This window comes from Esox lucius, chromosome 1 (assembly GCF_011004845.1).
Source record: "Esox lucius isolate fEsoLuc1 chromosome 1, fEsoLuc1.pri, whole genome shotgun sequence".
NCBI classification, from domain to species: domain Eukaryota; kingdom Metazoa; phylum Chordata; class Actinopteri; order Esociformes; family Esocidae; genus Esox; species Esox lucius.
Genome location: NC_047569.1, coordinates 7807800 through 7832841, shown reverse-complemented (window position 1 = coordinate 7832841; position 25042 = coordinate 7807800). Strand labels below are relative to the sequence as shown.

Here is a 25042-nt window from a genome sequence, read left to right as displayed (position 1 = left end):
ATAATTTTTGGGGATGTATTTTGAAGCATTTCTACGCTTTTTTGCATGCAGATGACAAGAAAACGCAGTGGGACAGATTTTAAACAGTGCTGCAGCAATACATTTGTCCCATCAGCAGCAGCGTAAGAGTCCCTCACTACCTTAAGTAAAGACTACTGAACTCCGGACCTGGAGGGCCAACAAACATTTGGTTTTCATCTGCTCGTTCTAATAAGGGACTGATTCAGATCTGGGACACCTGGTGAGTGCAAATCATTACTAGGTAAAAGCAAAAACCTGAAATGTTTCAGTCCCTCAATATCAAGAGTTAAAAAGTCCTGCCATAGGGCATGCAATATAACATTTCTAAATAAAATAACCAACATTGTGGTCCCATATTGTACCATTTACCAGAGGAGTACACTACAGGCTGAATCTGGCCCACAAGCCTTTTCAATCAACTCTAAGGAATATTTGATAAACAAAGTTCTCAAAGTTATTCCATACATTATGGAAGTACATTTATAGTCTTGACTTCAGGTCAGCTTACTATTATTATCAAAAACAGCAACTCCTAATTGATGGATTGACCTCAGGAAAAAAAATATATAACCACTGAAAAACTAGTGCAATGACAGACGCTCAATAGGCTGGTAGTCTAAGAACTAACAAGGGTTGGGAAAATAACATTTTCATTCCAGTCAATTTAGGAAGTACACCTGAATTCAAACTCACAAATGCTTTTGAAAGAGACATATAACATATTGAATTGACTGAAATTAAACTGACCTGAACCCAGCAGCAAATGGGATCCTATTAAAATGCTAACACTCTAGAGATAACATAGGGAATATAGATATTATATCATCCCCCATTAAAAAAAAGCTCTAACGAGATTACTTTCTTCTAAAGATGCCCCTTTTAATTCAGTGGTACTTAATACATGAAATGTTGGTGTAGAATCAAATTTTTTGGATTATTCTAGGTCTATAAGGATCTCCAGTCAACGTTATGGAGAGAATTGTTTGATGGCTCATATTGTTCTGACATTAATAATAATAATAATAATATAATAATACATGGGATTTATATAGCGCTTTTCAATGACCCAAAGACGCTTAACATTAGAACTTCAATCATGTATTCTCACTCTACAAATTCCAAAATTCTATTTCATTTCATTCTAGAATGTGGACAGCTCCTCCTCTTCACAGAGCAGAGGTTCTACTTCAGGAACCTTCAATTTCTTGATTGTTTTACCGGAACAGTTCTTCCTGTAGATGATGAATTGGGTGGTGACCTGAGAGAATTAAGGCTTATCTACAAACACACGACAATAAGTCAACAAAATCTCTAATTTAATTTAAGTAAGAAAATACAATGTTTTGGGTCTAAACTAGGCTACCTAATCATCCCCAGCTTTCAATTGTCTAATTTATTTGCTCTCCACTCCCTGTAACTATTCCTCAGCTTATTGGTGTAAATGAGAATGTGTTTGCAGTCAACATCCCTGGGAAAATACCGAAAGTGTAAATGACAAAGAATATGTTGATAGGTTGTCATAGGTACTGTTAATTTGTTACATCATTTAAAAAAAAACATTAAATATCACACTCAGGAATGACCCCCCCCCCCCGACCTAACAATTGACTAAACTGGGTGAGCCCTAGATAGGATACAACCACGTCGAGGACGAGGACTCCCAGACTTCCGATGAGCCAGGCCAGGTGTTTCAAGATGAACGTCTGCTTGGAACCTGTCAAAGCTGGAAGGACCACCATGACACTGAGTCCGTAGGTTCCGTTGCCCATCATGGCCAAGGCGAACAGCATGTACGACGTGCCCTCTGTGGACTGACGCTTAAACTGACACATACAGGGAGATGTTATCTTCTAGACAACAGAGAGAATGTGAAACGTTATGTTTTACTAAAGGCTTCCCAATAAGGTTATAAAATAATATTAACGGATTGTGTATTTGCACCCGGGTGAAGATAGCCACACGGCAGCTAATCGGCTATATACATTCACCCAAATAAATGACATAATGCTTAACAGATAGAACATTAACTGCTGCGCCACATGACAGCTGCCTCCTTAGCGCAGTAGGTAGCGCGTCAGTCTCATAATCTGAAGGTCGTGAGTTCGATCCTCACAGGGGGCACAGTTTTTAAGGTGTTTCTTTGTACTATTGTTAAATAAATAAGAAAGTCGATTGCCAAAGGGGGTTTCAAATATAAAAGGTAGGCTACATTAAACAAAATAAGCTTTTCAACACCGTATTGTTTTCTCGCTGTTTGTATAATTAAACTAAAATGATCCAATGTGCAAACCTTTATGGTTAGCTATGCCCAGCTAATTTAGCAAATGTTAGACGTTAGCCATGTAATTTAGCAAACGTTAGCAAGCAATTGTGAAAGCATACAGTAATGTTGCTAACTAGTAGCGTTAGTGCTAGCTAGCTATCTCTAACTGGCTTCATCTGTACGCCCGGGTGCAAATACCATCTGCCTTTAATTCCTCGGGTGTAAATAGATACATGGGCTATTCCACCTTAGGTGCAAATATCATTGTTGGCTACGGACACCTGGGTGCAAATAGCATCTGCCTAATATTAAATAAACAAGAATTCCTGCATCCTCACCCAGGCCCACCATGTATCAAAGAGTGCGTGCATGTGTGTTGGTTTGTTTATTTGTTAGTTCTGTTCCCTCTGAGTGGCAGTCAAAGAGTTCCTTCTCAGTCCATTTCTGCAGGAGTCACCAGCCTAAATTGACATTACCAAACACCCTTGTATATCACACGTGTTCCTCACATTAGAACACACAACAACTAAAGAACCAGCAGAACGTTCCTTAATTCCTGAACCTTCATCACCAGAACCTTCATCCTTTCCTTCCTATCCTTCCCCTGCTCTCTCTACATCTTCCCTCACCCCTGTCTTGTATCATTTCACATCTCACTCCACCATTCCCTCCATAATTCTATAAAAAAAATTTATACTCACATTTTTGTAGATTTGTGGAAAACGAGAAGAAAGGTAGAATATAGATGCCAGGTAACCACAAGCATAACCAGAGAGCTCAAGACTGTTAGAGGTACTCTGGGGGAGACACACAACCAAACACATTTATAGCAGGTTCATATTTGGCGATTTATCACACAAACACACAAATCTAACTTGGTTATATAAAAGACGACATTGACATTTATTGATTGATACAAAAAAAAAGAAAAGGGGACAGGAAAAATGTATGCAAAAGAAATATGCCCATTGATATAGTATTTAACCACAGATCATGGACACCGCCCCCCAATTTTGACAGTTAAGCCTTTACTCTCACTGCCAGTCTAGCACGCACGCACATCTAACCTGAGTGTTGACAGAGGTGTTGTTGTCTGTGATGAATTTGGGGAGAATCAGGAGGGCCACAGTGGATATGCTGCACCACAGGAAACACAGCCACTTCAACATGGTGCTCTCTGAAGGAGTGATAGAGACAAATATGAGTAACAAGTGCAAGCGAGAGGAAGAAAGGCCGAGGAGAAAGGGGGAGAGGCCTGCGCATGTCTGGCATGGCCTTGGTATCTTGGAACTACCATTTAAGGTCGACCAACTTAAACATTACATGTGCAAAATGGCTTTAGAAGCCTAAATCCAACAATATGTTGATCAGAGTCACCTGCCAAATCAAACCTGCCTATGCCTGATCTGACAATAAAACTTTCCACAGCCGGACACATTGTACAGGCTACAGGAGTTCATATGCAAGTGTTTCTGTAAAACAACAAATAGGCCTAATACAGTAGGCCTAATAATTAGTAAGTATTATTATGGACAAACATTTTAACACTGTTTTAGGAACATTTTGACAGCCCTACTACCAAATATCGGCATAACAAACGTGTGCAAGGATGCATAGATTGGGGAATACACACTCCGGACATAAATATTGCTTATGAACTGGAGCTAATGTTTAACACTGGCATTTAATCCGTTTAATACGAGGGCATACAGTACATGAAGATCATTATGTGAATGCATGGACGCCACCCTCAGAATTAAACCTATAGTGTAAATATGGAACCACAGCAGACTAACTAAAATGAAAAAAACTATGCAGCTTATCACATTCAACATACAACCATGGCTGTAACGTTTTGTCGAACTGTCTATATACTGGGTGCAATATCAGGTCATGTTAGCATGGGCCTTACTTTTGGATGAACGGTTTTTGATCTTGTAGTAGATGAACTGGGAGATGAGGAGGAGATCTGTGAAAATGTAGAACACTACTGCCACAATCTGAGAGACAGAGACAGAGATTTAAATGAAACAGGATTTGACACTGCAGATGGGCACCGGCAAGGGTCAGGGCCATTTTAAAGACTGACCTAGGGCAAAAACCAAAATAAAAGCTTTAAACCATGTAACCAAGAAATGCACTGTCAAACCTCATACTTTAATGATTAATAAGATGTTTGGCTATAGCTGTGCTATTTCTTAGAGAGCTCTATAGCTTCCCTTAAATTGAAATGCATAGCAGTCCCTCCATTAAAACCAGATAAAACAAAATGCTGAAAGTGCATTAGCACTTTCCCAGGCAATATGACAGTAAAAACAACAGAATCTCAGACTTCAGCCCATATTCACACTGTGTACAAGAGCATACAGAAGTTATGTCTGTTGTTTGATACCTGGATTGGCAGCTGGCTGGTTAGCACACAACCTATTAGACTGCTCAGGTCCCCGCTGAAGAGGAAGAGAGGAAAGCCAAATGACATGGCTTCCTCCACTTTACCATTGCGATAGGCCTCATAGACTTGCCTGGAGATAGAGAACAAGTTAGAAAGAAGAGGAATAACAACAATGGTGGATGTTAGGCAGAGTAAGATTTACAAAAATTAAAAAAAAACACTTGGAGGGTTGTCAGAACCTCACAAACTGGTTCTGAAGAGCCACGCTGACTTTCTCGCTGTTATTTAAAAGAATGGTCCATTAAAGTAAAAAGCAAAGTGCATTACATATGACCATATCATGACTAGTTTTTCTAGTCATGTTTTTTGAAGATCTATATTTCTTTGGAAATGTTATCCTTTATTTGATATAGACCTAGACGGCACTTCATTCAGGGGAGTATGACTTACTACACCACAGCATTCTTTCACTAATCAAAATCTAGACACTGCTTTTTCCATTAAAATTATATTTGAGTAATTTAGCTGACGCTTCTATCGGGTGCAACTCTATGATGTTTTCCTGCTGTAGTAGTCGAAAACTTACGGTAGAGTAGACAGCAAGAAACAGAACATGGAGATCAGACCAATGACTACACTCCAGTATTCCCACACATTCTCCACGCATTCTTCGAAAATATATAAGATCCAAGGCGTTCCGTTAGCGCAAAGTGGCCGACCCAGCACGGGTGAAGTAAGGTTAGCAGCCACGTCTGCAGTCCTCTCAGGGAAACGGGCGTGAGCCATTGGGGCGACTCAGACCGTCCCACCTTCAAGAAAGAATCGGAGCTCGTTGATGTGGAACTTTTGACACCAACGCTGAACGTCTCCGAGCCTACCACCAGACGCCACACACCTAGGCTAGTAATAGCCTACGGTTTAACAAACAGGGGTGGTGCTTTCCGAAGTAGGCTACATGTCATTTGATGAATCTGCAAGACAATATTAGATTACATGAGATTACATTGAATAGAATACAAATTGCAACCAGAAAAAAGAATAACTCTGGGTAAATACCGAAAAGGATATTCTCTCGTCTTCCGGGCTTTTCATTGACATACATTGGAACACCCTGACTATTCATATTATGTATGAGCATAACTGCAAGAGAACAACAAACGTTCTCAAGAAAGTGAATGTAAAATAATCCTCTCACCTGATGCGTTGATTTCTCGGCCTCCGTGTTACTGTGCTACGACTCTCCATTTCAACAGGTGTCGTGATGTTTTGGTTGGAGTGTAATATGCCGCTGTTTTGTTTCCCATTAATTGATTATATTTGTCTATCTATTATTGTGATGCGTTCATGTCCTCCGGAATGATACCAAAAACCACTGTTTCACTTCCGCACTATATCTTCCACAAATCACAGAACGGAGATATCTGACGTTCCATTTTTTCATTCAGCAATAAGGATCGAGCGGGACTCTCGTCTGCTTATTGTTCCCGCCCCGACCATAAACATTTTTCCGGTTAGATGTATTGCTCTGTGACACCACCTCAGTAGGGCACAATGGCCCCTCCCCTAAAAATGTGTCTTGGTGTCGACTATCTTACTTTTTCTAACGTCATGGATTTCCGACTTCAGCACCATCTGCTGGGCGTTATGCAGTGGTGGGCAGGCTTTATTCCAGCCCATCACTCCACATCAACTATGAACTGTTTATTAGTAGAATGCAATTCGTAACCTAAATGTTGGGCAAAATATTGCACATCCACATGATAACAATTACACTAGTTCTACTATTCTTTGCAGATCATTTGCGGACCTGTTCGCAACCTAATAATTCAATATTGAAGTTGCACTGGTTAAGAGTAAATTACTCAAACTAGCAGCAACACACATTGGCTATATTCAACATTCATTTGGTTCATGACCTATTTTGGACTGTCAACCTTGCAAAAAAGATTGCAGTCGAAGTGCTTTGTAACTGCAGTTACACTGTAGTATGACTGCAGTACAGTGTTCTTACTGCAGTTTTTGGCAATATACCACATTCAAAATAGTACAAGCTGTGATCACGCTTCCAGTAAAGTTTCAAAATTACAATATTTTGTGTAAGAGCATACAGGCTCAGTACCTGAGCTTAAATATATTATCTGTAGTTTTCATCAGACCTCAGGGTCCAACAGAATTGACTATTAATGTAGCATGGCTGAGAAAACATAGGAAGGGATTTGTAACCATTCCTCTGTACAGAAACTCCAGATCCTTCCAGCGTCCTTGGTCCTTGCTTGTGGACTCTCCTCGTCAGCTTTCTCCATCGTTTTTCAATGGGATTAAGGTTAGGGGAAAGGGGAGGCCATTGCAAAAGCATGGTTCTATGGTAAGTGAACAATTTTGATGTGGGTTTGGAGGTATGTTTTGGATCGTTGCCCTGCAGGAAGATCCAACAACCACCCAGTTTTAGTTTTCAGTCAGGGGCAGACCGGTTTTGGCAAAAAATCCTGGCATATATGTTGGCATGTATTCTAACAAGTTTCTCAGGTCTTTCAGAAGTAAAACAACCACACAACAGATCCACCCAAACACTTCATAGTGGGAACTAGTTTTTTAAATATATATATATCTCTATTTAACCCAAACTCACGTGTAGTGTTTATTGGCAAAATGCAATTTTTTTTGTCTCATCTGACCATAGAACCTGGTTCCAATAAAATGTAAAATGATATTTAGCAAACTTCTACTGTTTACTGTTTGTGGTTTTGTGACAGCAGAGTTTTTTTTTCTGGCAACCCTTCCAAAAAACTTAATGGCATGGACGTTGAGTCCTAATTGTAGTTTTGGAGACTTAATTAGGTAACCAACTTCTGCAATTCCCCAACTGTGACCATTGGAGATTGTTCATGTGATAAAATCAAACCTTCTCACTTTGCATGGGGGCTAAATACACAATGGGTCCTCTTCCAGGTAGGTTCTTTACAGCTCCAGTTGACATTTTTTAAATGTTGCCCTGATAGTGGAGATGGGTATTTTCAGGCTTGTAACCTTTGTTTCGCATTACCTGATTTGTGAGGGTTAACAACCTTTTGTCTCATTTCTTTTGTATGTTGTCTGGCCTTTTCCATGTCTATGGATGATTAAGGGAGTTTAGCTAGCGTCACCTAATAGTTATACCCCAGTGAAACTGGATGTCACTTAAGGGTTCCCAAAGACTCAGATTAGTTAATAAAATTAAAAACTTCATAGGATATTCATTATTTGGATTTTATTGATGAGATTTAGGTTGGTACCAATAATTGTGGCAGAGGTGTTTAAATTACATAATTATTTTTGATGGCAACTTTTTTCTTTGAAGAATTTCCACTAATAAATATATGTTCAGTGCAAGATCAAGCACACATAAAAGTATGTATTTTAAAATAAATTTGGAGGTAGACTTAAACTTTACAATTGCTGGGGTTTGCCTTTATTGATTCTAAAAGTCAAATGTAAGATTCTGAAGTTGGGATAACTAATTCAGTGGTGGTTTTAGAGATCTAGGGGTCCTAGGCAGAGACTGGTTGAGGCCCCAACGTCATCCATTTTTTTTTAACCTATTGTCCTTATCAAAGCCATACTGGCAATATTTTGAACATACCTTCTTTCTTTTGCTGAATGGAAGTGGCAGTTGCTGCCCCTTTCAGTGGAGTAAATCAATTAGTTTAAAAATAATGATCTGAAAGGTACATACTGCTTTATAAGCTGCAATTACAGGGAAGCACAAATAATTTAACCATTTTGTTCAAGTGTACAGTTTTTAAACATGACCAAGTGCATTCAAATATAGCTCCGGAAAAAATTAAGAGACCAGTACAAGTTTTTCTTTACTTTCCAAAAAAGTTGAAAAGGAAAGTTTTGAGTGAGGAACAGAAGCTTTCAGTTAGCAGTTGTCTCTTAATTTTAACCCTTCTGTTCCTCACTCAAAACCTTTCTTTTCGACTTTTTTGGAAAGGAAAAAAAAAGTTTCAGTGGTCTCTTAATTTTTTCCGGAGCTGTACCTTCATTTTCTCACTATGCTGCACCTTTCCTGATCTGTCAGCTGGGAAGGCCACATATACCTGGATTAGACACTTTCTTCTGTCACTTCACTGTCAAATGTTTCTTGGGGAGCCAGGGGAGGGCAAACATCAACATTCTTAATTTGTGATTAGTAGTACTGTCACTATCGCCATCGTATTTAACATTGGCCTCATTGTAATCAAAATGCGTGATGTTAGAAGAATTACATAATGGGATTTAATCAATATCTTCTTAATCTCTGTCTGGTGGCTGTTTGAGATGGTTCAGGTCAGGGGAAAAACTTTCTTATTGGACTGTCAAACCATCACATGCAGTAATAGCCACAGCCGCTTAGCTATTCACGTTTATTACACAAGTAGTAGCCACAGCCGCTAAGCTATTACTGTTATGGACACTCACGCTATTTGTATCCTTGTGTTTTTTCGGCCCCACTCACATACCAGTGTTTCAAAAAAATCTTTCTATCCATCTCTTGCGTTTTGTAGCCGGTAATCTTTCCCGTTCTCGTGGCCTAACAGGTGAGTTCTCACCCATTTCCAACTGCGGAATCCTCACAAATTGTCCAATGGGTAGTATGTGGTCTGTGTATTGTTTTGATGCTTCCACTTCCCTTCACAGGTTTTGAGCTTGTACACAGGTAGATTGAGCATTTTTCCAACTATGATGTACAGTATAGAACTCCATTGGCTTTCCAGCTTATGTTTCCCTTTCAGTCCCAGGTTTCTGAGTAGCACTCTGTCTCCAATGTTTACTGACTGGAATCCAACCCTTCTGTCGTAGGACCTCTTGTTTGTCTGATGAGTCTTGTTGGCAGATTCAGAGGCAAGTTTGTATGCTCTTTGCAAGTCATCCGTCAACTTGGCTACATAGCGTGTATGAGACACGGTCCCATTGTCATCTGGAGATGTTCCAAAACAGAGGTCTACCGGCAGTCTTGCCCTGTGTCTACCGGCAGTCTTACCGGCATCACACCTGGTACTATTGTAGGCATGGACCAATTATCCAACATGCTGGTGTCTGTGCATATTGTGTAAAATGATCAGTGATCACTAACACATTGCTTATGCCTTTGGAGTCTGTTTCCATTGACAGAAAATGGATACATACAAGATCCATAGCATGCATAGACTGCCGCTTGTGATCTGATTTAATGGTGCTGCACATTGACATGGTGACTTTCAGGTGACACAGTCCCTGCAGTTCTTTATGTATTTCTCTGCATCTACTGACATTTTTGGCCAAATAAACTTGCTCCTCAACAGGTCTGTAGTCCTTTCAACTCCAAGGTTTCAACACCGTTCTGCGTTATAGTCTCCCACTCAGTGTGATCCTTATCTGACATGTTTCTTGACAGCATATCGACGTCTATGTTGTGTCTGCCCGGTCTGTACTTGCCTTCAATCTCATAAGTGGACAAAGCAGCAAGCCATCTGTGTCCAACAGCATTGACTTTTGCTGTTGAGAGTACATAGGAAAGGGGGTTGTTGTCAGTATGGACTGTGAATTTAGATCCATAGAGATAATCGTGGAACTTATCCACCACTGCCCACTTTAGTGAAAGAAACTCCAGCTGATGGATGGGGTAGTTTTTTTCAGGCTGGCTCAATTTTCTGCTTGCGAATGCAACAGGTCTTAATCCCTCAGGATGCTCCTGATACAAAACAGCGCTGAGGCCTTTTAGGCTGGCGTCCACGTACAAGAAGTATGGCTTCTTTGTATCGGCAAATGCCAGCACTGGTGCATGTGTTAGGCAGTAGATAATTTGGTGAAAAGCATTGGTACATGACTGGCCCCACCTCTTGCCAAAGGGTTCAGACTCTTTCAGGTAGGTCTTGTGTTTTTGTCCTGCTTTCTTGTTTTCTGATTTGGGGCATATCCTTGAGTTAGGTCAGTCAATGGTCTCACAATGGCAGAATAGTTGGCTACAAATCTGCGATAGTAGCCACAGAATCCAAGAAAGGATCTCAGTTTCTTCACGTCAGTAGGCTGAGGACAATCTAGAACTGCTTCAATCTTTGCTTTGTCAGGTGATGCTCCGGCGGACACAATGTGTCCGAGGTATTTTACCTTCGGCAGTCCAAATTGACACTAGTCAAGAGAGATCTTTAATCCCACTTCTCCCAGACTGTTTAAGACTTCCAGCAGTCTCTCCTCATGTTCCTCCAAAGTCTTTCCGAAAATAATGATTTTATCGAGATAGACGAGGACTTGGAGTAGGTTCATGTCACCGACTGCCTTCTCCATTAGCTTTTGGAAGGTAGCCAGAGCTCCAGTTATACCTTGGGGTATCCTTTCAAACTCAAACTCCAGCGGGCAAATTAAAGCTGTCTTTTCTTTGTCCTCTTTGGCCATGGCAATCTGATAATAGCCTCTTCTCAGGTCCAGTACGGAGAACCACTTACTTCCAGACAGGCAGTCCAATACATCGTCGATACAGGGAGTTGTGTACTGGTCTGGGATTGTACGACTGTTTAGCAATCTGTAATTGACAGATCCTTATCGTTCCATTTTTTTTTTGCACGACAACAATCGGTGATGCGTAGGGGCTACGTGACTCTTTGATGATACCTGCATGATGGAGCTCTTGAAGGTGCTTCCTCATATCTTCAATGTCTGCAGGGGCAAGTCGTCGAGAACGGTCCCGGAATGGATGGGTATCGGAAAGCCGAATAGTGTGCTACTCCTGCAGCTATGTCCACATCCCATTCATGCATGGAGCACACAGGTGATCTCTGGGACAGCTTTAAATTGTCACGATTCCCGGGACTCAGGACAGAGGTAGGATCCAGAAGCAGATACAGACACCGGGGTAAAAGGACAATGATGATGGTTATTGTAGTAGTCTGAGATGATAGTGGATAGCAGTGGTACAAGTCCGGGAGGCAAGAATGGTCAGAAGGTCAGGCAGGATTCGGTCAACAGAGCGGGGAGTCAGTCCAGGCGAAGTTCATTAACGGGAAGGCAGGAAGGTGGTTGGGAGGGAGGTGCAGGACGGGTCTCGGAACAAGGGGCTGGAAACGAACGGGGGGGAAAACACGGTGAGCAGAATATAACAAAAATAGGATACTCGGGAAATAGGATAGCTTGCTTAATTAGGTAGAGAACACTGTAATAATTACGTGGCTGTACAATAATCCGGCAGGGACTGAAAGCAGAACTCTCCTATTTATAGGGAGAGTGGCAATCAGCCCCCCAGGTGTGTAGACTGGTGCAGGTGCTCAGGATCAGTGGTGATTATGGGTGCCTTCGTGGAGTGCTGGGAACAAGGAGACTGGTACTTGGGGAGATGTAATGACAGACACAGCTCAGGAGGGCTGAGTCCTGACATAAATAAAGTTGTTCCTTCCACTCTTCCGACACAGGGGAGACTTCAAAATGTATTGGCTTTGCGTAAAAATCTGATGACACTGGCTCCGTTGGGGGGATGGTTGTGGCAGATTCAGTGTGAACCCCTTGCCCAATTACTCTTCCAACAGGGATTACTGTATCTTAAAGTGATCGGTGCTGTACCAGGATTCTAAAGCTATTGATATCCACAGCACCACTTGGCACTACCATAGGTAGAAGGAGTACTCCAGCTGGAAGTGGTGCTATGGGAGATGATTGAACCCTCAGGATCTCTTTGTCCACGAATTGCTTGAACCGAACTTTGCAGTTAGCCTGTACCTCACCACCTGGGTATAGAGTCAATGGCTCAGGTCCTTGCCATAAAACCCATCCCACATCCTCCTCCTCATCGAAAGGTGTGACTTAATCATTTGTGCATAGACAATTTTCATTGTGATGTGTTTGTATTCCCAGAGTCTGTGTGATGTCTAGACCGTTCTCCTTGCATTGTTTCACTAGGCGCCTAACATGGCTGGTGTTTGGTTACAACTACAAGAAAAAATTCTCTGCAGTTGTCAATTGTCTACTTAGTTTGTATTATAGACTATATATAAAAAAAGATTCCACAAAACAAAAAAATGCAAGGTTTACCCAAAAGCAAATTATCACATTCACAAGCATATGTGGCAGACTGGCCAATGTAAAACCACGATGTAGGCCCAGTACGGTGCTTGAGTACGTTGAGACCCAAAGCTGTTTGTAAGCAATGGTGAGATGTGTTTAATGTACATGTCTACACAAAGGTCTTTTACACAAGCAATAGTGCAATAGTCAAAGTCTTTTTTATTTATAAACATCAAATGTTGACCAAAATTCTGTACACTAAGATTTTATATTATTAAAATAAATCAAATAATCAGTACTAGAATAAAAGGGGTACAATAGCATCTCTGCTGGAAAAAAATGGCAACACAAGCAGATACAGCAGAACGCCCACTTTTCGGCGCCTAGCCACCAGTGTAACGCAGTCGGGCCGCCTGAGATGCAAATTAGCTTATGCAAAGCCCGCAAGCAGCAATTGCTCACTGGGTGGTTTCTGGCCATAAAAAAACTAAGGATGACTTAGTTGATTCCTATCCGGATCCAGCAGCGCCAGAGGAACTCGGAGCATCCAGGTCTAGCTCAGAGCGCTATCTGGTTATCTGCGACCCATGTCGGTAGTAGTCAACGCTCAATATAAAACAAGATAGCTAAAATCTGCAGGTTTAATGGTGCTATTTTTATACTGTTTAGCATTAGCTACTCATTATGCTAATGAGCAAGCTAGCGGAATACATGTGCAGAGCCGGCCTATCCATTAGGGCAAAATAGGCGGTCGCCTATGACGTTCATAATAAATATGTTATTAATAATGTTACTAAAAGCTCGGGTAAGCACTTTTAGACGAATCATTGTGTGGACCTTACTAAACATGTTACAGTTCACAAAGACGATAGCTACAAAAAAACCCAGGCTATAGTTCATACATGAGAAATTTCTGAAAAATATGATATATATGATATGATATGATATGAATAAAATACGAAAACATAAGAAATATACACAGTAGCGCGTCACACACTAATTTGCATAATGCCGCCTGTGATATAGTGGGAGACCTCAAGTACCATAATTATCACAGTATTCACACACACAGACTCCACCACACTTCTCTCCAAAATGTTCACTTTTTAGAAACAAGAGACAATTTTTTTTTATTTGTGGCGCTCTAAACTTTAGTAATGCTTAGTTGCTTAGGCCTATATATTAGGCATTTTGCATGATAAAAATGTGCTGTCAAAAATAAAATACCAAATATTATAATCTCTATGGTAATATCGACTTCACATATTTGGATTGCCTCTTGTCTGTCACAACGTCACAAAGTCTCGTCAGAGTTGAAGTCATGTCAGCAACTCAGCTATGCTTTTTAGTTAATTGAATTGAAATCAGAATTTTAATAGAAATGGCATCCAAACGCCATCTGTCTGGAGCTGAGAAGAGTAAGAGGAAAATGTTTTTTTTATGTACAATTCATAGATTTTATTTTATTTATTTGAGTTTCATGTAAATATTTTTTCATATGTAGGCTATTATATACAATTCATACATTTTATTTTATTTATTTGAGTTTCATTGTGTAAATATTTTTTCATATGTAGGCTGTTGCTACACTTAATACACATTTATAAACTTAAATATTGAAATTGTCGTCTCATGTGCTTTCTCTTCCTTCATAAAATTGTAATGACAGTTTTTTACTCGAGTGGGGCCAATTTTCATGATCTTGCCTAGGGCCCCACAACCCCACGGGCCGGCACTGTACATGTGGAATATAAACACCTTAAACATCGAATAGACATCAAGCTATTTAAATTAATACGGTGGTTTACTGGTCCCTTGTAACAGCCTATCGTTTAGACAATATATTGGGAGGTAAAACACGGTATACAGAAATATCTTTCGACACGACGACCCAAGTTTTCCGAGCATGCTTCCTTCATCTAACTATTTTTTCTCGCGATCTCCAGTACCCCCCCCCCCACCCGTTCTTAGCCCCCCCCCGTTCTTAGGACACACTCACCAATCACAACCAGTAATACTACTCCACACACTTATGTTAATATAATAGAATATCTTAACGTTGCAAAACATAATGAACTAGAGTATATATTAAACAATATATATTTATTTCAAACAAGAAAGAACACACATTTGATTTATCTTCTTTTTTTAAATTATTGTGTTACACGTATGCAAACGCTTATATGGTAGCCTAGCCTATATATTTTATAAACCATTTACTATTGCCTAAGCGGAATCTTGTCCACCTGTTGCCCCGCGCGCATATCTTTTACCACGGGATGGCGCGCTTTTCACAGTGCACGAGGATTGAAACTGTACTGTTGGACAACTTGGGACTGTGCGTCATTTGCATGGTTTTGGTCGGTTTTTAACCGATATCAAACTCTTAATTATTTCCGTTGTGAACTGACTGACGTCAACAAAATAAAAGGTGAGATATTTTATGTTTAAAACCGGAATTTTCTGTCGCTGTTGTCATGAACTGATGCCTGGTGAAAACGGGTTCCGTGGAAATGTGTCAATGGAATCTTTGCCAGCGTCGGGAGTTTACGGACTATGTATGGATAATGTAGCATATCATCAGAAATGCATTTTATAGAGGTAAGAACATTGTGCATTGACTTCAAATGGCCAAAAAGCACATTGTTGCATTACACATTTTTTCCCCCTGTAGTAGCCTGCAATGAAATATGTTGATCAACACGGGAACAAGTGCACCCAGGCAGGTTTCGGGGTTCTTTGTAATTTGAGGTCATATTCGCATAGTCTTTGAATTAGAGATATTTCAGTATAGGCAACTGTATTTGTTTTGTATTAGTTCGTCATCCTGTTTCACAATGTTCCAAGCCAATGGCGCTTGTGCGAACATTTTGTCCCCAGTTGTCTATTACTTTGTTATGCAGTCTTTTTGAAACCAAGATATAAAGCTGTAGTCATCATATGTACGACATACGATTATTATGTTATACATCTGATGTTGAAGGTGTTTTCTATGCGCAATTTCTCTCCCTCTTCTACTAACTCAATAAGCGTCCAATTGTATATGTATATGAAATTGATATTTTCCTGAAATGGAAAGGACTCTGCCATTGCAATGGAAGAACTCCACATCCAGCCTCTTTTGGAGTAGGGCAGTTGTATGACACTAAGCGTCCAATATGTCACATGGGGAGTTTAGGTGCAGGGGATAAGTCAACATCATGAGAAGTCACATTAAAACTTTGCAGTCAGAAACATATGTCAAAGGAAAAAATAAACATGGTTGGAAAACGAATTTAATCAGGAGAACAAGTCTTCACCCACATTTGGGTTGCTGGTGACAACTAAAATATTCTTTAGCTGTCACTTATTTTGGCTACACTAACATATTTACTTCCCTCACTGTACTGCAGAAAGCAGTGCTGCAGCAAGCAGCAGCAAAGGACATGACTCTCCACATGAGTAGGTTGTATTACTTTCATAGAAAGGTTCTGTTTATTCCAGAAAGTGAGAGATATATTACTTGGAAATATTGGTCTCCATTTATTTGGTCCTGACTGGTTTTCCAGCTACTAGACAGCATAATCTACTACAGTAGTTAGTTGCTGGTAAGCTTACCTATCTGGTGGAAAGAGTACGGAGTAAATGTATGACATTATTTTGACATGAGCCATTTCCCCTCTGGCCAGGACCACGATCTAGTGTGAAATTCTTGGAGCTCTGCCCAATCAAGGGATTTGATTGGGTTGACATGTTTTGAGGCGTTAGTGATTTACTCTGTTGTTCAAACCCTTTTAAATGTAAGTTGAAGGGCTAGTGTATCATGGCCTGGTCTAGGAGGCTAGAGATTAGCAATGGTCAGGTCCTTGAACATGTGTGTCAAGTATCATCACTGTTAGTGAAAAACAGATCAATCAATCAAGCCAAATCAAAGCCATTTGCGTATTTAAGGCATTTTTAGTAAAGCACCTTTACTACGTGGTAAATGCATCAGTAGTCTCAAAGTGCTTATACAGATAACAAATATAAAAGTTTTCGCATGACTAATAAATAGGCATTTAAAATACCATACCAAGCCTATATTAATGTTTATTGGACAAATCAACATTTGTTTTTGTTGAGCAACTCTTTTGCACACATGCAGCCATCTCAAGATTTGTCCAGCTCAATTAGGGTTCTAGCATTGTAAGGGGTTGTTCACAATATTCCAAATAGTGGCAAATTAGTTTGTTGTGAGGAGAGAGACCAACATATAAAAGGTTAGGACTTCATACGTGTTTTTTGTTGGTTGTTATAGTGCCACACTCAGGCCAATCAGTGTAATTTTGTAAATGTCAGATGGCAAGAAGGATCATTCATTGAAATGTAGTCAAAACTAGTGTTGTCTGTGATATTGTATGTCCCACCCCGTTTTCATCATGGTGGGGAAAAACACACTACCTAGTGTGATCAAAATCAAAACGGCTTGGTGAGATGTTCATCAAAGGACTCAGGTCTAGATCTTTGCTTCCTTTCTGGAGTGGCCCGTTCACATTCCATTCTCAGCGGACTCTTGAGGAGCAGAGAGACGAGGGACCCATTGCAGGGAGCACTTTGCATTAAAGCATTAGAGCCTTAACAGTGCTCAAAAGCAGTGCATAGCTAGGCTTACCATACATGCTTCTGCTTTTAGGCTTAGCTACAGCCTTACTACAGCCAACTGCTCAATCCAGGGGCATAAAGATTTAATGTGTGCGTGTATCTGTGTTTGTGCGTGCAAAAGCAGAGGCATGTTACTCTACCATTGCAAAAATGCACTCTGTCTCCCTTTCAGGGAAGGAGTGGTGATGTGAGCATAGCCTCTCTCCATCTGCTTTAGTAGGTTTGCATGTTTATGGTGTATCAGTTGGGCTTCTGCAAAGAAAGTGTGCGTGAGAGACTAATCAGTGGAAACTTGTGAAAGTGTGATGTAATTTTGTTTGAATGTTTGTACAGTTGTGCTCAAAGTTTGCATACCCTTGGAGAAGAAGTAATATATGTACCATTTGTAAAGAAAACACGAGTCAGCAGGCAAAACACATGTCTTTTATTTCTTTTGGGATTTACATTCAAATGTAGGTCATAAAACAATGGAACAATCACAAAACAAAACATGGCAACAAAGAAAAAAATGAACTGACCCCTGTTCAAAAGTCTGCATAGCCTTAGTTCTTAATTCTGTGCATTGCCCCATTTAGCATCAATGACAGCGTGCAGTCTTTTGTAATGGTTGTCTATGAGGCCCAGAATAATATACTCAAGGTGGCATTTTTACTGGTAACTTTGGTCTTAATTAATTGCAGACTGCAAAAATGGTTAGAAAGCTTGGTAGGCTGCTTCTGTTTGGGTTGACATTACTACTTTGACCAGTGCAATGTATGCCAGTTAGCCTATAGAAAAACCCAGAGTAGGAAAAAGATGAGGTCCTTTTGTAGGTTACAATTTTGTTTTGTGGGACTCTCACAGGGATGACAAGTTGATTTCAACACCAGTGCGTGGGTCCAAACCGAGAGGAGTTTTGTGAAAATATGAACGAGTGTAGTCCTATGCACTGGCACTGAAATTAACCCATTTCAATGCAAGGACTCCTGGGACATTCCTGCAAAGGGTACCATTCTCTGGCACTGGATGGCTAACCGCAGAACAGCTTGTTTTGCTTTGCTGCATGCTTTGAGTCAATCTTGTCCAATCAGAATTCTTCTGTGTTTTCATGTCACCTTTTGGTATCGTCTCAGCTCGCTTGGAACCTCCACGAAGCAGGTACTAAAAAAGGTACCTGGTACCAGGTACTAACCCAACTTTTGTCCGGCAAAAAAGGCCAGCCGAGCCAAGTCGAGCTGGTACCATGCAGTGGAAATGCCCCCAAAACAGGTAAAGTCGAGGCGAGTAAGGTCGACCCGGTACCATTAAGTGGAAAAGCACCATTTGAGGCCCCGAATTCTTGGAGGTGGTATAGCTGCCCATTCGTCTAGGCAAAATGCCTCCAGGTCATGCAAAGTCTTTGGTCGTCTTACATGAACCACACGTTTGAGATCTCCCAGCGTGGATCGATGATATTAAGGTCAGGAGACTGTGATGGCCACTCCAGAACCTTCACCTTTTTCTTCTGTAACCACTGGAGGGTCAATTTGGCCTTGAGCTTAGGGTCATTGTCATGCTGGAAAGTCCAAGAGCGTAGCATGCGCAGCTTTCTTGCAGAAGAACACAAATTGTTCTGATAGCATGTTGTATTCAATTTGCCATCAGTTTTCACAAGATTCCCTGTGCCTTTAGAGTTCACACACCCCCAAAACCCCCAAAACAGTGGGGATGGTATTCCGTTCACTATTGGCCTTGTTGACCCCTCTCCAAAACATAGCGCCTATGGTTGTGACCATAAAGCTCTATTTTGGTCTCATCACTCGAAATTACTGTGTGCCAGAAGCTGTGAGGCGTGTTAAGGTGTTGTCGGGCATTTTGTATCCGGGTTTATTTGTGGAACTGGCGCAGTAAAGGCTTCTTTCTGGCAACTCGGCCATGCAGCTCATTTTGGTTCAAGTATCGTCATATTGGGCTCCTTGAAACAACCACACCATCTTTTTCCAGAGCAGCCTGTATTTCAGCTGAGGTTACCTGTGGGTTTTTCTTTGTTTTTCTTCTGGCAGATTTGGCTGAAATCTTTCTTGGTCTAACAGACCTTGGCTTGGTATCAAGAGATCCCTGAATTTTCCACTTCTTTATAAGTGATTGAACAGTACTGACTGGCATTTGCAAGGCTTTGGATATCTTTTTATATAATTTTCCTTGTTACACAGGTCTTTTGACCTTTTGGTTCTTTTCTGCTCCCCATGGCTCAGTATCTATCTTGCTCAGTGCATCCACATGAGAGCTAACAAACTCATTGACTATTTATACACAGACAATTATTGCAATTTAAAAAGCCAGTATGGGAAATTCAACTTTAATTGACATTTTCACCTGTGTGTGTCACCTTGTGTGTCTGTAACAAGGCCAAACATTCAAGGGTATGTAAACTTTTGATCAGATCCATTTGGGTGTTATCATTATGATTTAAAAAGGAGCCAGACAACTATGTCATAATAAATGGCTTCATATAATCCCTATCTTTAAATAAAAGTATTTTTTTTGCAAGATCAGTCAGATTTTCAAAATCAATGCCTACATTTCACAATTTCTGCCAGGGTTTGCAAACTTGTGTGTGTGTGCGCGCGCGCTTACCTGGACCCTTAAGTTGTCTCTGGGCTGGCTGAGGTGGACAAAACGTTAATGGTTTGGGCGAGCATCTTCAGAGTTTCCAAAGCCAAGATTACAGAGACACTAGACTGTGGTTGTTAAGTTATTTCTCAACATGATGAATCGTTGCAGACAGGTATAAAGAATATGTTTGTTCTGCCCTGAGGCTGTACATACACCAAAAGTGCTTTTTTTCTCCCCGTCTTGCTCTCACACTCAATTACACAGTATATGCAGCTGTGATGTGTGTTTGTATGTGTGTAGTGCTTTTAGTACACAAACTGTACTGAGCAATTATTTCTTGAAGACTGTAGAAGCATCCCCACATACACACATGCACATATTCTTTCTATTCTTGTTAAAATCAGACATCAATGTTCTCTATGTGGAAGAGTTTTTGAGGGGTGGACTGTGTCTTAGGTTCTAGTAACTAGTCCAGTTCAAAGGTCACCATGGCACATTGGTCAGTGAGGGAAAAATGTGGTAGCATCAAGAGGAAGGAGATTGTGGATCCAGTTAATTCATTTATTAATACACACACACACGTGCACAAACATAGCAAATGAAGGTTGGCAGGATTCTGCTGAAGTGGTTGTGATTGTGGCACATACTATAGGTATCGGTTTGAGGTATGAGGTAGATACAAAAAATTGGCTAAACAGTCATGTTGGTCTACATAAGAATATGCCAAACTTATGGGATACAAAAGGGACCATGCAGAAACCTTTAGCTTGACTTAAGGAATTCATTGAATAAAACAGAACCGTTGACAAAATACCACTTATATATATCACTGATATTAATAACAAAAAGGCACTCATTCCTTCAAGCACAAAGGAAGGAATAGGAAAAGCCAACCAGGGCATCATAAGGAGTGGAGAATCAGAAGGGGAAACAGACAGTCAAACGGGTGTGTCCTGGATCAACTAGGAAGGCAAAACTTCTGCAGGTTGGCCTTCACAACACTATCCCCTAAATGTAACTCTAATCTTAACCCTAACTTTAACCTCAATAATCTATCCTTAATGCCTATACTTAACATAGCCCTATTGTCTAACCCTAACTCATAATGTGGGAACTGATTTGTCTGGTTTTACTATCTTTGTGTGGACATGTAACCCACATTTACATATAGACCTGGATCACACACACAAGCAAATTCACTCCCTATAACTGTCTACTAGAGCAATTTTGTTAAGTTTAAAAAAAATGTGATCCTATCCATTTTCCTGCAATGCTGCTATTATCAACATAGCTAGCCCTCAGGCAGTATTTTCCCTTTGTTCATTTAGTAGATGCCTCCCGCCGCTGCAAAATTGTTGTTGGCACTCCCCGAAAATTTGATGATTATGTTATTTTTTGCAGAGACACACTTTTTAAGAGCAGTGACAATTATTTTAGTGTTTCACACTGCGTGAGCGAATGAGAGCTTTGAGCTCTAAGAATAACTTCCTCCTTATTATCTAGGCCTACGATATAATTTTTCTACTGTGCAGAGGCGTACATTTGAGATATAGTGTGTCACAGAACTCCCAGAGAACAGGCAAGCACAGTAGGCTAGTCAAAGACAATGTTGGTTGAGATCATGTTGGAATCCTGCAAGGTAACTACCCTGGTTTCTACTGCCATTTGTTGGGATAAAATAGTGGTCCTGATTAATATATCTGCCTTGATCAGAAAAGCTGTATTGTTCATGTGGTACTGTTAAGATGATGATAAAACAATGCCTGCATATTGTTCAGGTTGTAGAGGCAGACAGCAAACAAAACCCAAACCAAATAATAGGCTTTTAGCCCTGGGAGATGTTTTGCCTGCTGGGTATTGTTGGTCTGTGATTAATCATAATTATGGAGCTGTTAACCTGGGGATTACCTGGGGTATACTTGAAATGTGGTGAATAACATCCTACTATTAACCAGTCAGCATCCAGGAGTCTTTTGTTACCAAGCTGTTGAGATCTCTGCCCATTTGCAACTATGATACACTGGTGTCAGCTATTTTCAAGAGTGGCTATGACTCTGCGAGCAGTGAATGGCATCAAACCCACTTTGGAAACCTACTGTTTGCCACTTGCTGGTGGCCATATTGGTTGTTACGTCCCCACTATGAAGACGCTGTATTGGTTTTGCATTGTATACCTGTTTGTAACTCTTTTTATGTCTGTCCAACTCAGACTCCCATAAAGAACCTAACAACTTGTTTTTAAAAATTAAACAATTAGGCAAAAGAGGGTGTGTTAAATGGTGAATATACCAGGGCAAAGAGCTGTTCTGGATTCAGCATTTTGCCATGGTATATTGGTAATATACAACATACCCCTGAAATGCCTTATTAGTATTATATGACATTTTCCAATGCAGTTTGAACAGTAATACGTTATGAGATGTATACATGTGGGATACTGTCTCATTGCTTTCAGCCAATCAGCATTCAGGATTCAGAAATATCTTTTGAAAAAAGAGATTAAATTAAACTGCCTTTGATTGTCAGATGAATTTACTTAACTGTTTTCTAAAGAACAATCCAAAGTACCAGGACAAGGCCCAAAATGGGCCCTGGGAAAGTCAGATAGAAAAGAGCTATGAGAATACATTATTTGTTACACACTGTTTTAGGATAACTGAGTCACAGTAGAATGTGTTGGTTTCCCCTGAGTTTAAGTGTGTTATTTACTGTAAGAAAGCCGTCTTATTCTTAAGTGCTGACAGTGAGTTTGCAGTTGGGGTACAACGGTATACATAACCCACGGTAATGTACGAATTGTGATTGGAATAATGCCAAAATGATTTTCGAATGTAGGTTTCTCTATACATAGAATAGAATAGCCATATATGTGTATAGTCAGGATCAACTATACAAATGGATAGAAAAATACATACTTCTTTTTATACAGTATTAGAAATCAACCGTTTCGTATAGTGGTTGTAATAATGTTTGTGTACCCGGTCGTCACTGGAGAGAGTAATTCAATTATTTATTGCAGCATATGATATGTTCATGTTATAGACTCTATACTCGGTCTTACAAACACGATCTCATCTCACTCAATCTCAAAGAAACTTCCGGTTGTCCTCACTTTTATAGACATCCCAAACTGAATACGCATCCCAGTACTATAAGCCCATTGGCTAATTACTATCCTTTGAATGAACATGACTTCCTGTGTATGGATAAACAGATGGTCTTTTGTTATCTTAACATAAACAAGCATACTATATACTTCAACAACAGTTCAAATAGTACTTCCAACTAGTTTTGTAAAGACAAAATGCTGCAGTTGACCTGGAAACACAAGCTTTGTCTACCCACTCACCATCGCAGCCTATACGCTTCCTACTCAAATTAATTTGCCACTCCTGCAAAACATTCCTAAGGGAAATACTGCCTCAGGAGTGGTTTTCTTGGGTGACTTTGTTTTTTACAAATTAATGAGACCTACACAATCAGTTACCCAACCTAGAGTGGCTTAGTTCAAAGACAAAGACATGACAAAACCAACCTGTATTCCTATGTGGTGTAGATAGTGGACTCCACTTGACTTGGCTGTTTGAGGCATGAACAAGTTGAACAGATATGAATGTTTTGTACGCATAAAGATCTGCTTCACCACCACATCAAATACAGTAAACAAGGTGCACAATGGAAGAGTGTGCACATGAGCATGTATGTGTGTCTGTGTGTGTTTGTTTTTGGTCTTACAGATTAGGGAACAAATCAGTCTCCACTAAGTTTTAAGCTGGTTCCCCCCAAAGATAATAGCTATTTTCAGCTTTATTGATATGTTTAGTAATATACAACATATCAATAAAAAAAAAAAGTGTTTTTAGTGTTGAATGAGGGTTTGTTTTAGCTTTGGGCTTTAAGTGTTAGGTTGTGGGTTTGAGATGATTATGGTTAGGTTAGGTTTAGGCATACATGTCATTGTGGTTAGGTTTAGGCATACATGTCATTGTGGTTAGGGTTAGGCATAAATGTCATTGTGGTTAGGGTTAGGCATACATGTCATTGTGGTTAGGGTTAGGCATACATGTCATTGTGGTTAGGGCTAGGCATACATGTCATTGTGGTTAGGATTAGGCATACATGTCATTGTGGTTAGGATTAGGCATACATGTCATTGTGGTTTGGGCTAGGCATACATGTCATTGTGGTTAGGGCTAGGCATACATGTCATTGTGGTTAGGATTAGGCATACATGTCATTGTGGTTAGGATTAGGCATACATGTCATTGTGGTTAGGATTAGGCATACATGTCATTGTGGTTTGGGCTAGGCACACATGTCATTGTGGTTAGGATTAGAGGGTAGGGAGAATAGGGAATTGTGTTTCTGGTCCCCAATAAAAAACAGAAGCGTGTGATTGTGTATGATTTTTTTGCTATTACCAGAGGAGCTATCAGATGGTGGGAAAGTTAATATTTATCTGGCTTCATTAAGTCTTTTTCTGAGTGTATTCCAACACTCCTTGTAAACCCTTGGAATAGTGTCTAAGCTTCCTCCCGGTTTCCCACTCCCCCTTACCACAAAGCCACTCTGTAATTATGTGCATAAATAGCTGTGTGTGTGTCTAGTTGGTGCAGGGCAATGCCACACATTTCTTATGTAGGGCTGTTTATTTATCACACACTCAAGAGTACACACTTCTGTGACTTGAAGAAGTGACTTTCAGAGGGACCGAAGATGGTGGTAAATCGGGTTCAATCAGGGAGTGTATCTCTCCCTCTTCTCCTTCGACCCACACTGTGTGGAGGTGTGCTGTCCTTCTGTCTATTGATGGTAGAGAAGGGGATGTGGTATTCAGGAGGTGCATATTACAGATCGATTGAGGGGCTGACAGGCGGGAGGGGGGTGGTCACTTATTATAGAGCAAACAAAAGGACCAGTGTTCTCTCTATCTCTCATCATATGTCTCTTTCTCTTTCTGTCTTTCTCAGGGGTGTGCCGACAACTAGGTTAAAAGCAATATCATTATGGATAAGAGCATTTTGACACATACATTTATTTAATCTCATCCATGATCTGATAATTCCGCACTCACACTTTGTGGAATGCTTTTAAACTGTTAAAGCTATGATGGAGAGCGTCATATGCAATCAATAAAAGGGACATACAGTGGCTCTCAAAGGTATTCACCGACTTCGGAT

General features: G+C 40.3%; 2 protein-coding genes and 1 non-coding gene across 3 annotated transcripts in view; 2 read left to right on the top strand and 1 right to left on the bottom strand.

Moving 5' to 3' along the window:
* Positions 1 to 452: 452 nt before the first annotated feature.
* Positions 453 to 6168, bottom strand: slc66a1l (solute carrier family 66 member 1 like). Its single transcript, XM_010899976.3, has 8 exons — positions 5872 to 6168; positions 5263 to 5647; positions 4677 to 4806; positions 4197 to 4284; positions 3352 to 3461; positions 2986 to 3081; positions 1659 to 1844; positions 453 to 1279 (listed from the first exon to the last, which is right to left on the bottom strand). Exons 2-8 carry the CDS (start codon positions 5460 to 5462, stop codon positions 1163 to 1165), a joined length of 927 nt encoding a protein of 308 aa, XP_010898278.2. The 5' UTR covers positions 5463 to 5647; positions 5872 to 6168; the 3' UTR covers positions 453 to 1162.
* Positions 2070 to 2142, top strand: trnam-cau. Its single transcript has one exon. It is a non-coding gene; the product is annotated as a tRNA-Met (tRNA).
* An 8748-nt stretch (positions 6169 to 14916) lies between the features above and the next one.
* veph1 (ventricular zone expressed PH domain-containing 1) overlaps positions 14917 to 25042 on the top strand; it is a 167046-nt gene continuing 156920 nt past the window's right edge. The window contains exon 1 of the mRNA XM_010899975.3: positions 14917 to 15099. The gene's annotated coding sequence lies outside the window, so the exon portion shown is untranslated. The remainder of the gene's footprint in view (positions 15100 to 25042) is intronic.